Here is a 17,768-nt window from a genome sequence, read left to right on the forward strand (position 1 = left end):
AAGAAGTGCGCTGGGAAATGCAGCAGAATGAATGCAGGAGCTGTCTGCAAATTGATCTCCCGGGGATAAGGCACCATCTTCCGCAGGCTGCCTGTAGCAAGGGGCTTTTTAAAAATTAAATCTGTCATGGAAAATATGCTGGCTCTTGCTACTTCAGGCCGCCCGGGGATAGTCAGGTGGATTTTAAAGCCTGGAAAGTGAGAGGTTTGAGGGGCGGCCGGGGTCCTATGGCCTCAGCAGGTGCAGTGGGAAGAGGGTGGAAGAGGCATCAAGCTCCCCCAGGCCCCTGAAAGCATCATGTCACCCATGTTGGTCCACGCCTCCTTGGGGTCTCTAGGCACCTCCAGAAAAGTCAAACCCTGAAGCTGCAGCTGCCCCTACCCTGTAAGTGGGACAGTTCCCTTCTGGAGTCTTCAAAACCAGGTGGGGAAAGAGCTAGCACAAAACCTGGGGGATGGACAAACTGGCCAGCGGCTTCCCTCCGGGGCCCCTCTCTCCCCAGATTCTAATCATTCCTAATGATTCAGATCCATTGTTCTCCCGCCATCCATGCAAAGACCCCTTCCTGATTATCAGCCATTTAGCCACCCATCTGTGCCCTGTCCACCAGGAGGCATACGGGTACCCGCAGGGGACTGTATTTCTCTCCCAGTCAGCTAATCCCCCCTCCCCCCAGCAATATCATCTCAAAATCACCTCCTCACAGCCTTTGCTGACTACTCCTGGACTAGAAGGGGCCTTAGACTCATGGCTACCATACCCATACTCAGATGTTAAGGCCTCTCCCCAGCTCTGACCAACACAGGGGCCGTGACCTGATTTTCAGGGGCATGTCCAGCTGCACACCTCCAGTCAAGTGGCCCCCAACTGAGAGCTAAAGGTCACCCCTGTGGCCTTTCATGATGGACTGAAACAAACTGCAGCTTTGTCACACACCATCCCGAGGCTATGCTTCCTCTGTGGTAACACAGCTGACCCAGAGAGAAACTTGTCAGGAGGGTCACTGTGCCTCTTCCCGCTCCATCATTGGACTATGTGACTCCACAGCATCCCCCTCTCCTTTCTTTGAACAAATAGCAAACATTCAAAAGCCATCAGCCATGTAGCCGATGGTGCCTCCATGAGGCCCAGATGCTTTTAGCCAGCAGCCAGGGGCCTGCTTTCTAGTAGAACGACACAGGACATGGGCAGGGCCTGCCTTGGCCTCCAAAGCCATCCTTTGGCTGACAGGTTCCTCCCAGGGAACTGAAGGCTGGAGAACCAGGGCTGCTAACCCCGCCTCAGGGAAGTGGGGTCCCCACTTAGAGGAGGGGCACAAAAGCAAGAGTTGGTCTTGGCGATTGCCAAACTTGAGCTCCAGTTCCAGCTTCACTTAGCTTATTGGATCCGGGGCAAATTATTTCAGCTAACTGAGCCTTAGTTTCCTCAGCATCTTAATGAAACAATGATGCATATAAAGGCTTTAGCAGATGCTGGTCCTGGGAGATACTCAATAAATTGGGGTGATTATTATTATCTTATGCTGGCATCAGTAGTACCTACAAAGGCTGAAAGACCTCTATACTCAGAGCCTGGGAGAGAGAAAAGGGGAGAGGGATGAGGGGGGCTATAGGGGCAAAGTTTCAGAGACAGACAGAAGGAGAGGTTCTTCACCTTGTAGTCAAGCCTTTAAAAACCTACAGCAATAACAAGAAGGAGGCTGCCATACTTGTATGCTCATTTTTGGCTGGATGGATGGTTGGTTGGCCCACTTGCTCATTCATTCAATTATTGAAGACATACTTTGTACCAAGCTCTAAGAAAGCTGATCAGGAAAGAGAGGTGAATCAGGCGGACAAGGCCCAGCCCTTACGAAGCCTCTAGACTGCAAAAAAAGACCTACAGTGAACAGTTCATTGGAAGTATGATGAGAGCTACGAAGAGAAAGTGACTGGTACTTATTGGATCAAAAGATAGGGGGCCTCGGGGTGCCTGGGTGGCGCAGTCATTAAGCGTCTGCCTTCGGCTCAGGGTGTGATCCTGGATCCCTGGGATCGAGCCCCGTATCAGGCTCTTCTGCTGGGAGCCTGCTTCTTCCTCTTCCACTCCCCCTACTTGTGTTCCCTCTCTCACTGGCTGTCTCTGTCAAATAAATAAATAAAATCTTAAAAAAAAAAAAAAGATAGGGGCCTCGCCTACACTAGAGAGATTAAAGAGACGCTATATGGACAGGGCCCCATTGTGGATTCAGAGCTTCACCCCAGAAGCCTAAGTTAAATACAGGCAGGACAAGACCATGAAGTGACACTAGTAACAAGTACATTGCAACCAACAGAGTTTGCAATGAGAAGCACCAAAATCAGGCGGGCCCATGACACACATTACACCAGAAACCATCCGTATGGACATCTGGGCTTGGATAGATTTTGTGCGTGAGCTCCTGAAGCAGGTGTTCAAAGACCCGCTGAAGGGGCTGAACTAACATTTGCTTCCATTAATCTAACATCTTAGAACGTAGTTATTATTATGAAAGTTCGCCTGGGTTGCAATCCTAACTCTGCACTTATTAAAAGCTCAGGCTAGAATAAAAACCTCCATGACTCACTGGCAAAATTCATAAGAACTTGTTCAGAGCCAAAGAGCACATTTTTAAGAGTGGAAGGAGCACTTAAACAAGGAAGCACAGACACAGGGCAGATGGGGTAGGAACCTGAAATGTGACTGGGCCAACACGGGACTGGTGGAACCAGACAGAACACATCCATGAGCAGCCTTTCAGGAACACGTGGGTTTGCCAGAATGGGACAAACTGCTCGCTGGTAACCTAAGGCCACTGCTCACGAGACATGAATGCAGGGCAGCGAGGGGAAAACTGAGTTCAGAAGGATGCTGAGAAAGCAGAGACTCTGCCAGCAGTGTCCGCGCGGGGTGTCACTGAGGTCAGAGTGAACAGGATTCCCGCTGCTAGAGTTATCTTTGGCTTCTTGATGCTTCACAGACATGACCTGTCCGTTCTACAGGTCACTGACCATTGAAGCCAGAAGAGACATTGAAGAACATCTGGTCCCTGTTTCCTCGAGATGTTCTGTAAAACACCAGCTCTGGTAGGTGTCAACAGGTATACTACAGTAGATAATAGAAACTTGCTGGTGTGATTCCAAAAAATGGTCAGGGGGCAAATAAATGTGTAAAATGCTGGACTCAACATCTGAGACCCACCGGGGACTGAACCTGTGATCTGGGACTCATTAGCACACTATGTAATAGTCCGTCAAGGTTGGCAAGGGGTAAGAGAAATGACAGCTGCCCTTCCCCAGCACCTCCTCCGCGTTGGGCTGTACCATTCCCTCTATCCATTCTGCCTTAGGAGGAAAGCAGGATCTGTGACGAGCCCAACAGAGCCATTCTTTCCCAAACCTGTTCGTTTGGTGCTCCCTGAGAGGCCCAGGCACAGATCTTGGAATCACCTGTCTGGGAGATTTCTAGGTATTAAATTTCAGCCCCAAGTTTTAAAACTTACAACAGCTGATGGGCTCTCCTCATTTCCAGAAAAGCGGAGCTCATCAATAACAATAATGAGAACACCACATACAAGGAGACTTTGTTTCGACAAAGTACCCTTCTAAGGTGCTACTACTATTCCTATTTCATAAATGAATGAATTGGGGCCCAGGGAGTTTAGATAACTGGCCCATGGTCACGAAGGAGAACCAAGATTTGAACCCAAGAACTCTGACTCCAGAGTCCACATTTGTAACCACCACTCTCTGTTGCCTCCATGTGCTTATTCTATGAGCCGCACTATTAGGGCTCCTCCTCGCCTTCTTCGCTCTGCTACCGCCAATTCCTATGGATAGTGGAAGGAAAGCAACTCAACTGTGCACCTGCTTGTGTGTAAGACACTGTGCCCGGCCCACGATCACCCTTCCCATAGCTACGTTCGGAGTAAACAGTATGAATCCACAGAAGAAGGACGGCTGTACTTATTCAATCTCCCCCTGTGCCCTCACCCCCAGCAAGCACGTGGCTGAGCCCAGATGCAGAGATCTAGCTTCAAAGCCCACACTCACTCCAGAACTTTACTGCTTCCTTAGGAATGTCCACATATACTCTAGCCACCTGCGGTTCAAGCTGATTCGTAACAGAGCATGGAGTGCTTTCATTGTCTCCCACCCCCCAGGGATCATGATGGGGTTCGGCTATATGTTTGGGGGGTATTAGGGAGGATCCCTAAGGATCCATGGACGTCTACACAGGTCCCTAACATCAGCCCCTGACCCTCTTGAGGGAAAAGGGCCTTGGCTTTGATTTTTATGCTGTTGTCCTGAAAGAATTATGGCCTTATCACTCACATCGTCTGTCCCCTTCCCCCACCCCTAATTCCAATACCTGATTTTATTATCTTTATAATTTGACAGTGTAATAGGTGATTTTAATTCCATATAAGCCCTCAGTATGGAAGGATGAAAAAAAATATATGCACTATATAGAGATCATTTTTAAACCTTAGGCTGTGATGATTCAGTGGGGAAGGGGATACATTGCCAAGCACCTGGCCTTGGGATCTTTCTTTCCATCTTTTCACCTTCCAAAAGAATTTGTGCAGAAAGAAAACTGAGAGGCTTTCCAGAACAGAGCTCTTTTTCCAAGCCTCCAATGCTTTCAACTTCTCCTCTTCAGAAGAAAATGCCCTTTGGTTACTGAGGAGGGGGGTGGCTAGAAATGCATGTACAGTATTCAAGACGGTTCACTATGGCAACCTCGGCTGTAGAAAATAGGCATTAGTAGGCCCCTGCTTTGAAACCACCAGTAACTATAGTCTCAGCTCCCTCCCAAACTCACTAGGTTGGGGCCTTCTCAAGCTAAGAAAAATCCATCCTGGAACAAATTACCATAAGCACAAGCTACGCATAACATACTCAAAACCACAACAACATTGGCTTTAAAAATAAAGCCCCACACACAGAGAAGGAGAACCACCCCACCAATTACCCACATGCCAATTATCCCGTGCACTGACTGCTGTTAATTACCTAATTACTTGTCTACAATACATCATTTAATTGTGATATATTTTCTCTACTGTCCTACTGATGAACAGGAGGACCCAATCTCCCAGCTAGCACCTGCTGGGAGGCGAATCCTCACCCCAGGGTGAAGGGACAGTAGAGCCCTTAAGAAAGGGTTTGGTTATAAACAAAGGCGAGCAAAGCATGAGCTCAGAGCTTCTAAGGCTGAAGGTGGACGGAGAGAGTGGGCTGTGGAGAGAAGGGTGGAACGGGTATTGAGCGGTTCCTACAGGTGCTATGTCACTTTCTGCGTTTTCATGCATCTGATCTCCTCAATAAGAAGGGACTTTTGTAAGGAGGTGCGTATTGCATGGTGCACTGGGTGTTATACGCAACTAATGAATCATCGAACTTTACATCAGAAACCAGGGATGTACTGTATGGTGTCTAACATAATATAATCAAAAAACATTAAAATTAAAATTAAAAAATAAATAAATAAATAAATAAATAAACATACTAACATAATCAAAAAACATTAAAATTAAAATTAAAAAATAAATAAATAATAAATAAATAAATAAATAAATAAATAAATAAATAAACTTTACATCAGAAACCAGGGATGTACTGTATGGTGACTAACATAATATAATCAAAAAACATTAAAATTAAAATTAAAAAATAAATAAATAAATAAATAAATAAATCAACATACAATTAACATAATATAATCAAAAAACATTAAAATTAAAATAAATAAATAAATAAATAAATAAATAAATAAATAAATAAGAATATTATCAGGGAAAAGAAGTGATTGGATTGATTTTGTCCACCACTCAGTGACTAAGAGTCAAAAATAAAGTTGACCTATAGAAAATGAAAAAAAAAAAAAGGGGACTTTTATTAGACCTTTTTACAGATGAGCTTAGACTAGTTCAGTAACTTTCCCAAGACAGCTAGTCAGTAGTCAAAACCAGGATTCAAAGCCAGGCCCCTCTCCCCAAACCTGGTGCTCTGTGTAGTAAGTTAGTAATGTCATGGCCAGGTGAGCCTACTGCCTAACCAGAGGGAAGTGCGCTGGGCCTCTCTCGCACATCTGGCCACGGTAGGGTCATCACTCTGAGGGACAGACATGAGCCTTCTCATGTCCCCCAAACTGGGATGTTACTATGATTCACTGTACAAATTAGTTCCTTCTCTCCTCCCTCCCTCCTTTCCTTCCTCTCTTCCTCCCTTCCATTCTTCCTTCCTTTTTACTGCACACGTTTCTGAGTGTGCTGGGAGATAGTGAAGATACTTTGGAGATAATCTGTGCCAGCTCCGAAAAGTCACTGAACTGGGAGAAGGCAGAAGCCAAAGAACGCCAACACGGGAGACGCTGAGAGTCAGGCTTTCCTGGACAACGCAACGCTGTTTAGCATCGGGAGCACGTGCTGGGTTTGGAACCTGCCACTTCTTGGCTGGGTGACCTTGGAGAAATGATTCTCTCCTCCACAGGGTCCTAGCTGATCGCTCTGAGAGATGGGACTGATACTATAATGCCATGAGGCCGTCTCAGGATTGAATAAGCCGACCCAACACACACGCAGCTTGGTGCTGGAGGCTGCCGCTTGCGCAGTAACGGGAGCTGATGACAGTGTTGCTAGTAGTATCGTGCGAAGCTGTGAGTGCACAGAAAAGAGCACCGAGGGCCTGGAGGAAGATGCCCAGAGGGCCCTGCGCGCTAGAATGCCGAGGGTCTGGGAGGAGGAAAGCTCCACGTTCCCTTACTTTTCATGGACAACTACGTGCCCCGTCCCTTAGAAGAAACAAGCGTGCTGTGCTTTCCTTTTGGCAAAACCCTGACTCCCTGGTGACTGACCTAAGATATCAGAACGGCCTGGTTTCCCCCTCCATGAATGAAACTAGCGAAAATAGTGAGTGCTGACCTCTCTACCGGCGGGAGCCAGAGACGCTGGGGCCAGCACCGTATCAGCATTCCACAGAAGCTGGTTCCTCTGCTGCGCGACGTACGGAGACAACATCTGCCCCACAGAACATTCTGCGAGCGAGTACCCTCTATAAGCAAAGGCAGAACAGCCTTCTTTTTATTTTCCAAAAGGCACACGGTAGTAGAGAGTAGAGCGGCGTAGGGCGTCAAGTGGGTAAAACAAAATGATAACAAGCCACGACGGAATCGAGCGCATACCACGTGTGAGACCCTGTGTGCGAGAGCGTTGCCAGCACAATCTCATTTCATCTTCACAATCACGCTTCAAGGCAGAACTTCTCATCACCCTCATTTTACAGATGAGGCAGCATTTGCAACTTGCAGAAGGACTGAGTGGAACAGGCAGGACACAGACCCAGGTCTCATCTGGCTTAGTGCCCACAGGCAAGGAAAATGCTGGATTGGCTTCCGGGTCCTGCCTCTTTCACTCTTGCCTAGGACTTCAGGTGTCTCTGGAGGAAACTGAGGAAGGTGACAGGTCCCTTCTTGCGTTGGGTCCCAAGAGCAGTGCCAAGAGCAGGGTGGTGCTCACACACACGGATTTGGGGGTGATGGTAGGAATGCAGAGGCCAGGGGAGGCCATGAAGCTGGGAGAACCAGCAAGAGGCCTGTGCAGTGAGTCATTTCCGGCTCCAATTCTTTCATTACTGACCCAGCTCTGTGACCTTTCTCTGAAAGGTCCTATTTGGGAAATGAAGGTGGTAAAAAGTGGAGGAGAGACCGGATGGCCACAGTCACACCTTCCAGCTCCAAGTTTTTGCTGTGCACTAGAGGACGTCTACAGAACGATACAACTCCCTAAGCAGGTGTCAAAGGCACTATGTTCTCAGGAATCTTTGCAAATAACACTCGATTTTGCCAAGATAGAAACAGCCACTTCACTTTGCCAGAAAAAAAATAGCTACGAGAATAATTCATGCATGTAATGTTCTTGTCTTCTATGCCCTATGTAACTATGAATTAATTCTCAGAAGGACACAATGAGAGATTACAATGGCAACACCAAAATGACAAGCCTCTTTTTTCCAAGAAAAAGAATGGCTACCTCTTCCTATAAAGGATCTCACTAAAATTGTCTTGGATCCATACCAGACTCCTAGGCACGTGCAATTGGAAGGACATTTGAAGGTCAACTGATTTGACTTTCCATTGGGTGCCTCAGTCCCCTCCACAACATGTCGGAGGGGTACCTAGGGAGTGTCTAAATACCTTAAGGACCACTCGGTGCTGCCTCCTTGGACACCTCTGATCTTTCCCAAGTTCTTTCTCGTACCTTCCACAGCTTAGATGCTTCCTCTACACCAGTGGCTACACAGACCGTGCCCAATCCTCCACCACACCAGCCCTTCAAAAATGCTGCCCCGGAGGCTTCCTTTCTACGAGTTGTCAATCACTCTGTACTTACAAAAACAATCTGACCACTGAGGCGCTGTTGTTTTTTGTTGTTGTCCTTGTTTTTTTTAAGACAGATTTATTTGATCCACAATTATTCCAAAATGATTACTACTCCAAATAACCCAAACTGCACTTTTTTTCAATCTATATTATCAGCAACACTGAAAGCTGATTATAATCAACTTGCTTTCATAAAAAGAAGGAAAAAAATTTAAAAAAATAGACTTTAGAAGAATCCACGTGGCTAAAAGGACGACCAGAAAGCACTCCATGCTCCCAAATAAACAAGGAAGAACCGTGAATGCACGCTTCTCCGCCACTGCCCAGTCCCCACTAGAATTTGAATGACCAGCTTTCAAATCACAGACCCATAAAAATGGTCCAGCCACAACCTCATATTTCACAATGTGGAAACTGAGGCCCAGAGATCCCATCTCTTTCTCCTTGGCATCCCCAAATGTTTATTATACTCCGTACTGGGTTAGGCACTGGGGATATCAAGGTATAGAGGCCTTGCCCTCCCAGGTCTCTGAGCAGGAACTCACACACAATGATACAATTAAGGGATTTAAAAATAGGTGGAAGCAGGGGCTCCTGGGTGCCTCGGTTGGTCGAGCCTCTGACTCTTGATTTCAGCTCAGGTCATGATCTCAGGGTCGTGAGATCGAGCCCTGCACGCACCAAGTGTGGAGCCTACTTAAGATTCTCTCCCTCTGCTCCTCCCCCCACTTGTGTGCTCTCTCTCTCTCTAAATAAAATAAAATAGGTGGGAGCATATTGTTGGGGCAACCCAATGATAGGCGTTTGGAACCTGGTACAAGGCACCGTGAAAGACAAAAGGCTATTTCCTTCCTCTGTGCCTTGGCTCGAACTGCCCCTCCCAATGAAACACCCGCCCCCTCTCTTTGTTTGGCAGGCTCAATCCTGTAAGACCCAGCTCAAGTGCTTCCCCCTGCCCGCTGCCCAACTTCCCCCTGCCCGCTGCCCCCTGCCCGCTTCCCACCCCCCCTTTAGCTGCCCTCCTCCTTCCCGCTCCCACACCGTCTGGAACAAATCACCCTCATCGTACTTAGCATCACGTACTGCACTCTCCTTCCTGGGCTGCTCTTCTCTGTTAGACTTCAGCCTGCAGGAGATAGGGCCCTGCATGTGATTCAGCTTTGTATGTCAAGTCTCATTCAGCTGGTGCGTACTGGGTTTGATGAATGAACAAATAACATTTCGGCCCTCTTAAGGGTTAACAGGCGTTTGTCACACACAGCAGGAGAAAAAAGAATGCCAGGCTGAGGAAGCCCAGCGAGAGAGAGCGAGAGAGAGTGAGCACAGAGGTCCAGGGCTCTGAAAGTGTGTGGCTTGCAGAGCTGTGCAGAGCTCTCATGCTGGGAGTGGTAGGGGTGGGGTGGGGGCATGGGTAGAGTGGCTGAGGTTGGGGCTGGGGGATTACGTCACGGCCAGATGTGAAAAGCCACATAAGCCATCCTGAAGTGTACAGACATTATCCTAAACTTGGGGGGGGTGGGGCAAAAAGTCTTTACAAAGGAAGTGACATGATCCAATTAGTTTTTAAGGTTACATAATTGGCCAAAGGAGGAAGTATCCCCCTGTGGACTGACACAAGGCAGGAGCCTACTGTGTGAGGCAGGAGCCTACTGTGTGGGACAGGACGCGGGGAAGGTCTGGATCAGGGCTCTGTGTCCCACGAGCTCGGAGTGAGCCCCAAGGATGGAAGTAAAGTCACCATGGGGGAGGGGGAGAAACATCAACCATGATGCTAGCATTTCTCACTTGGAACCCCAGGGTGATACACTGTCCACAGAGACGAGGACCATGAGAAGAACAGTGTTGGAGGAAATATTATGAGGTCATTTTTGGAAAGATTCCTATGACAATCCTTCCAGATGGTTTCTATAGGTCAGAGCTACCTTGTAAAAGAGACAGACGACGTGCAAGAAATCAGTCATGAGAAACCTGAAGAGTGCAAGACGAGTGACTACTTTAACCCTCACGGAGACAGCCAGAGCAATCCTGATGATTTGAGCATGAAGGAAACAATTTCAGACAAGAAATCTTCTCTGGTTCTTAAAACTGCTCATCATTTCTCAACCCATTAAATTGGCCGGTGTCTATAAGATATTCTCTAGGCGATCACATTCCATACCTTTCTGATTTTCTGGACCCAACTGACTCATCTTCTTAGCTTTTAAAAATTATGACCAGCTGACTAATGGCCTCACACCATTTAGTAAGTCCTAGTCACTGGGAAGAATTCAGTTTACTGTAATTAAGTAGCCCCCCTCAGCCATTTCACTGACTAATGACCTCATTTTTTTACTCATCTTTTCAAAATGCTAGAATGTCTAGCTATTGCTGGGGAAAACACACGGACACATCACAAATAAACTCCTTCTGCAGCAAAATGAATCCATCTTTTAATCTAGCAACATTCCTCTTGCCCTTATTTCATAGTAAAAGCTCTGAAGAGCAAGCCACGCTCAGAACCTCTATAGAAACGACTGCTTCCCTTACAGAAACTGCGAGAAGACTTTTCCTGGCCCGTGTGGTTATCCTAAGTGCACAGAGACGGCGCTCGGTGGAAAAGAAGCCGAAACTGCCAGCTTACCCTCTTCCTCAAGTTGTAGGTGAGAATGAGGTTCCTGGAGAAAGAGTGGGAAAAGGCCGTGTAGAATTCCAGCACTTTCTGCAGCGCGTCCCGTTTGATCACGTGCAGGTCGCAGTAGGTCAGGGCCCTCACGTTGGCACAGGATTGGGCCAGGGTGGCTTCCTTCCAGAACACATCTCCAAACACGTCTCCTTTCCCTAGGGAGAGAAAGTGCTGGTGAAGAAAGTGTCAACCAGACATCGTCTGGCCATCCCGGTTGACTTCCCACTGTCTCCCAGAATGGCTGCCCATTTGACATTCTGCAACACGGACTCAGGAAAGGAAAAAACAAAAAAACAAAAACAGGCTTTATTTTGAACCTTAACAGCATGCAATTTAAGAAACTTTAAAAATACCATATAATATAATACATGTCAAAGTTTAGCCAATGAGGTTGGGGTCATGGGTGTTGCCTCCTGAACACCCTATCCAAAGTGGGAACCCCCTGTTATTCTTTATCACTCCCCCATATTCTCAAAACACCAATCATAATCTATAATCACATAATTTGTCTGTGTCCTTGCTTATTGTGTAACTCCCAACGTGAGAGTTCCCTCCACGTCACACTGTGTCCAGTGCCGAGTTGGAGTTCTGCCAGTAACTGCAGCCAAAAGAGAAGGGAGGAGGGAGGGCGAACTGTGGATCTCCATCTGTGGGACTGACTGAGAGGTGAGCAGTATGGAGACGGTGTGGACTCTCCACCGGGAGCTGAAGATCAGGAGAGGGCTCCTCTGTTTAGGACGATCCATGTGGAAAAAGGCACGTAGGGGTGGAGTTCATTCTCTCCCATACTCTGCCCACAGCCCTAGAGTTTATGTTTGTCTGGTGCCTCATTCCTCACCCTCCCCCACTACCTCCTTCCATGTTCCTCACCCTTGCCAAAGACCCTCCTGGGAGTGTAAAAACATGGGTCCCCTACACATGGCATCTCCAAGCCTCCATACCTGGCATTCCTCAAGAGTGTATGGAATAAGCCAACAGAACACCAATCCCACATAACCATATTCTGGGTCAAACTTCTATCAGTCTCCTCTAAATATCTGCTCTTCACATCGAGGGAGATTCTCCTTACGTTTCCCTGAGTCCAACATTTTAACATATGTCTAATGCAAAGCCTAATTCATTCCTGGCACAGCCTCCAGTTATAAATAGCTTGAAATGTTGTTTATCGTGCCTCTAAATTTCCAGCACAGATAAACACAAATTTGAATCCACAGGGAGCTGGAGAGGAGTATGCAAGGGGCAGCAAACAATGCTACGAGGGGAGAAAGTAACCCTCATAGCCCTCAGGAGAGCGGTCGGCGCATGCGTCCAGACCAGCTACGCTGCAGGAACCCAGGTACCCTTAAGTCCATATGATTAACAGGGCAGGTGTTTTCCTCATTCAGGCCAAGGAGACGATCAGACTTCCAAGCACCTGGAAAGAACTTGATCTTTTCTCAAACACCAAAGAATCCGTTCTAAGGATACAAGGTACTCCACAGGCAGAGCCTTCTCCAAACACCCCCACAGTGTGAGCAACAAATCAACAGTACCGAACACATTACTCCACGGTTTCCTATGTGTTTATGAGGTAACGTACAGCTCTGATTTATGAAGATAGTTTTACTACTCAGTATGAAGATGCACGCATGGGGGAGCTTTTAGGGAAGAATGCCTTTAAAACTGTGCTAGTTAAATTCCCTTCCCAGGTGTTTTTCAATCATCCGCACTATGAGCGGGTTACTTTAGGGCTGGGGCCACTCGATGGGAATACTTCTCTCTGTGGGATGCTACCACATTCAATGTGGGCTCCCTGGTACTGAGTTCTAACCAACAAGGCTGGCCATTCATTCATACGTAGCAAGCATTCTATAACTTCCATACAGTTCACTGCAGTGCCTCCCATGCCTTTCATTTTTAGGTACTCTTACTCTTCTAGGGAACGCTCTTCTGACACACAGAATGGTAGATGGTCAAGAGGTATCAAGAGACAAAGCCAAATTTCCTTCCCGCTGAATCTGGACTCTGCCTTAGTCCCTTCTCTGGAGTGTGGCAGAAACGATGTTCTGGGATTTTTGAGGCCGGGTCATAAAAAACCTTGTAGCTTCTGCTTGGGTCTCTTGGAACACTTATTGTTAGGATGCTCCTTCTTAGAATCCACCTACCACGCTTTGAGAAGAACAAGCCACACCAGGGATCACATCTTAGTGCTCTGCTGGGCTGTCTGGCTGAGCTCTCAGCTGACAGCCAGCCCTCTGCCAGTCATGCAAATGAGCCACCCTGGCCAGCCGGCCAGCCCCGTCAAGCCTTTGGATGCCCGCAGCCCCGGCCCACGCTGGCATGCAGCCACGCGTGGAAAGCCCAAGTCAGAACCAACCAACTGAGCTAAACACAGAATGGTGAGAAACAGTCATCAATTTCTTACACCATTACATTTAGGGGAGGTTTATTATGCAGAAATAGATAACCAGAACACACAGAATCCTGGAACTCGGCTGAAAAGCCCATGAGCAATTACTTAGGAAGTTACCCTATATTCCAGCAGAACATCACAAATGATCCCAGCTCTGAGCTGGGACCCCACTTCCTGCCCGGGAAGAATGGGACAAGAAAGAACAACGAGGTTTTCTCACAGGAGCAGATTTTCCTGAGTGTCCTGAGTATCAGTGAGAACGTGAAGAATTGACAAACCTTGCAGCCTCCTGTTGGGATGAAGTGTAGTAAAACTAAGCTAGAGCCACTGAAAGTGCAAGCCCATGGGTAATCTTGCCTGATTCTCATTAAGATTATAGCTGATCCTTGAACAACATGGGTTTGAGCTGCACAGGTCCACATACATGTGGATTTTTTTGGATAAATACAGTATACCACTGCAATGCATTTTCTCTTCCTTATGATGTTCTTAATAACATTTTCTTTTCTCTGGCTTACTTTGTTGTAAGAATATAGTCTATAATACACATAACATACAAAACACATGTTAAGTTATTGTTTATGTTATCAGTAAGGCTTCTCATCAACAGTAAGCTGTTAGTAGTTAAGTTTTGGGGAATCAAAAGTTATACGTGGATTTTTAACTGCACAGAGGAACAGCGCCCCTCGCCCCACATTCTTCAAGGGTCAAATGTCCTGCATTTAAACAAAACCTAATGAATGAGCATTATACTTCTCAAACAAATTGGGAGTAGTTTTTCCAACTAGAAAAGAACCCAGAAAGTAAAATAATAATTCCTCACATGTATTTAACATACGATTTATCTGTAGAAATTCAGCCTATTGCATAAAATAAAGGACAACCATATTATAGTTAAACACACCATGAAATTAATAAGTGCGTCTTTAGAAATGACAACATGCCCACTGGAAAAAGTTTTCCAACCAAAGGTTTTGACAGCAACAATAAATAGAGAGTAGTTCCTACTACACAAAGTATTTCACGGTAAGATAATCATGATTAATCTATAGAGTCCAGGAAGTCTCAGTGTTGTTATAACTTGGATTTGATTTTCAACTCAAATTGAAAACCATACGATCTTTCTTCCTGTCAAGGCAGCATTTTGGGTATAAATGATCTGTTAGTGAGATTTAAGAGTGTGGTGTCAGAGGGCCTGTTAGATTCAAAACAAACCCAAGCCTCTTCTGGCAAATGAGAAATGTATTTATGACATAGAACTTGGGGAAACTGTCAAAGGGGAGGATACAGAGCATTTGGCAGGCGGCTTGTAAGTTACACACAGCTTTGGGAATAATGACTTCCTAGGTCAGGGTTACGAATCAGAGGCCAGGACAAGCCCTACACCCACATTCATCCCTTGTTCTCTAGCAAGCAATGATCACTCACTGAAGAACAACAGTTACCCCAATGCACTTGGCAATCAAACTACTGGAGGCAACCAGCTTATTGATTTATTTATTATACTGAGGCACTGGGTGCAGAATGTTAAAACCTAACATTCCAAGTTTCTAAAATACATTCTGAGTGGATGTTCTGAGCTGGGGAAGAGAAAACAGAACGAAAAGGGGACGTAAGGAATGGCAGTCTAATTAAAACTCCAAGCAAACATCCCTGTGATAATTAATCCTTCTCCCCCTGTCCACCCCCACTTCAAGGTGGCTGTCTTTACCGCACCTCCACTGTCGCAGTGGACATAAACAACCCCACGGGGTACAGCCGTGGGACTGCAGAACATTCATAAGACATAGGTGGGAGCTGCGACACGGGGTTGAGGTGGCACAGGGAGAGGGAGGGCAGCTCTCTGCAAGGAGCACGGGAAAAAACCAAGACCCTGTAGATAATTCAATTTAAGCCCAGGCAGAAGCTGGAACACCTACATGAGGAGGCTTGAAGGGGCATGGAAGGTGGGAGTGAGGGCCTAGGAGGGGTGATCGGGGCAAGTTCTAGAGGTGCTGGAACTGGGTCCCCGGGAGGATCAAACAGCCTACCCGAATGTTAAAAAGTCACAGGGAAGCAATTCTGCTCTGAAACTGACAATTGGAACCCTTCAGAAAAGTCCCTCTTTATTCAAAGACAGGCTCTGGGTGAGTTTGGCAGGCCAGAGGGGTCAGAACGAAACTGAAATCTCCAGCTGCTTCTCTTCACTATTCCCTATTGTGTGCTCTTAGAAGGACCGCGCACAGTGGTACCCTGTATTGGCAAAACGTAACTCTGCAGTATAAGTTACTTTTCGCTTCTAAAGTCACCAACCATTTCTAGACCCAAACCAATTAGAAAGAACTCATTCAGTCAGTCGTGCAACTTTAGGCAGGCACTTTTCTAGGGGCTGAGGTATAGCAGGGGAACGACAGACATGATGTAGTGAGAGACAGAGACCCAGGGGGCTATAACGTATCAGGAGTGAGTGCCTCATGCTAACAGGATAGGACACCAAGCAGGAGGAGTGCCCATTCAAGCTCAAGTGCTGAGGAAAGGCTTTCAGGGAGCTACGATGTCTCAGCTGAGACCTGAGGGACGAGTTCCAATTAACCAGCATAAAGACATAGCACAGAGATGAGTCCAGGGAGAGAAAACGGCAGATGCAAAGGCCCTGAGACACAGCATAGGGCTCTTCAGTAGGAGGAAAGCCAGAAGCCTCTGGACTATCTCATGTTTTGGATTATCTGTTCCTCCACTCACTTGTAGAGGCGAGTGTTGCCAGTATATAATGTGTACCTTTGAGGAAAGTACCTGGTCTCCTCCTTCAGCTGCAAACTCACCTAAGTGCCTTCCATACTCTATACAGTGAGCAGGCAACACCAACTTGTTGAGTCACTGTTTAAAGCCCTGGATTCAAATGCTGTTGGGGGCCACACTGGGGATGCTGGGAGACCTGCCAGGACACAGGCTTCCATGAGGGCCAGTCCTCTCAGCCTGCCCTACTGTCTAGATTCCTCCTCTCTGGGGCATCAGGAGGTCCTCTGCCCTCAAGCCCTTTCAAGACCAGAAGGCCCTTGTCACTCACTTCATCAGGATGGTGAAATGTGACCACAGAGACCCTAGTGTCACTGAGAGAGGCTCGGAGGGTTGCCCATTCTGTCCCCTAGCCCTAGGAATAATTCTGCTTATGAGACAGAGGACAGGGCTGGACAAATATTTCCGGGCGAGCTCTGAGAAGACTGTGCGCACACCCACCGAACTGTGCAGTTCAGGAACATGAAGATGAGGACAAGGGCAGTTCTCAGACCTGGATTCATCACACAAGCCAGGCATGTCGCATCTGGGTCCCCTCCTTGGTCCCCTGAGACGTGTCTAAGACACAAAGAGAATTTGCCAAGTCTCGCCCTCCCTCCCTGGTACCGCCCCCGGCACGTTTTCCAAGCATTTTATCGTCCTCCCTCAACACAAGCCTCAGGGCCACACAGGTCGGACTGCCCTGCTGGGAGCCTGGGGGGGGGCCCTACCCCCTCTTTCGCTCACTCTCTGCCCTCCAGCCACGCTGTGGCTCTTACAGTCCCTCCAGGTCTGGTGCCCTGCTTCCCTCAGGGCCTTCCGAGCACCGCCGCAGACCTCCACCCTGCTCCCTGGTCTAGATAACTCCTGCTCAGGCTTCCAAACATGCTCCAGCCTCCTCCCTGAGCCCTTGGCCGGAGCAGCTCCCCATCACGTGTGTGCTCTGTCCTCTGGAAACACGCCATCCCTGGAAGCTCTGTATCCCAGCCGTGGCTCGGGGCACAGCAGGCACTCAACAGATATTAGGGACAGAGATAAACCAAGGGCACTGGGCATCTTACTAAACCCCTCCCAGTGTCCATTTACCCAGCTAAAAAAGGTGGATAATAAGACCCACCTCATAGGGGCATGGTATGGTTTACATGAACTTAATGTGAACAAAGCTCTTAGCCCTGGGCTTAGAACACAGTAGGTCCTCAGTAAATCGCAGACACAGTAAAAGAAGAATTCTGCTAATGGCCCTGTGAAGCAAATTCCACAGGGATCATCAGGTCCATTTCAAAGAGAGTAAAGTGAGCTCTGGAGAAATTAAATGATAGCCCAATTACCTTGGTCAGGCACCATGCTAGGTGATGGGGAAAAGGATAAATCAGAGACAGCGTTGACCTTAAGCTATGGCCCAGGAATCCACGTGTTCTCTCCTCTTCTGGTAATGGAGCCTATGACTTGCAGCTGGGCACAAAGATGACCAGAATAAAGACGGCATCGCACCTAGCTGTGGCCATCTCTCCAAGGTCTGGCTAAGGCAAGGGTTGCAGAAGGGATGTGTGCAATTTCTAGGGTCCTTGCTCTGCCCTTCCC

General features: G+C 47.4%; 1 protein-coding gene across 1 annotated transcript in view; it reads right to left on the minus strand.

The window, feature by feature from the left end:
• Positions 1-17,768, minus strand: part of KCNH1 (potassium voltage-gated channel subfamily H member 1) — a 337,006-nt gene that overhangs the window by 75,087 nt on the left and 244,151 nt on the right. The window contains exon 10 of the mRNA XM_087866022.1: positions 11,000-11,196. Coding sequence (XP_087722148.1) covers positions 11,000-11,196 — 197 coding nt within the window. The remainder of the gene's footprint in view (positions 1-10,999; positions 11,197-17,768) is intronic.

This window comes from Ursus americanus, chromosome 2 (genome assembly GCF_024610735.1).
Source record: "Ursus americanus isolate L20-20 chromosome 2, mUrsAme1.1.p, whole genome shotgun sequence".
NCBI classification, from domain to species: domain Eukaryota; kingdom Metazoa; phylum Chordata; class Mammalia; order Carnivora; family Ursidae; genus Ursus; species Ursus americanus.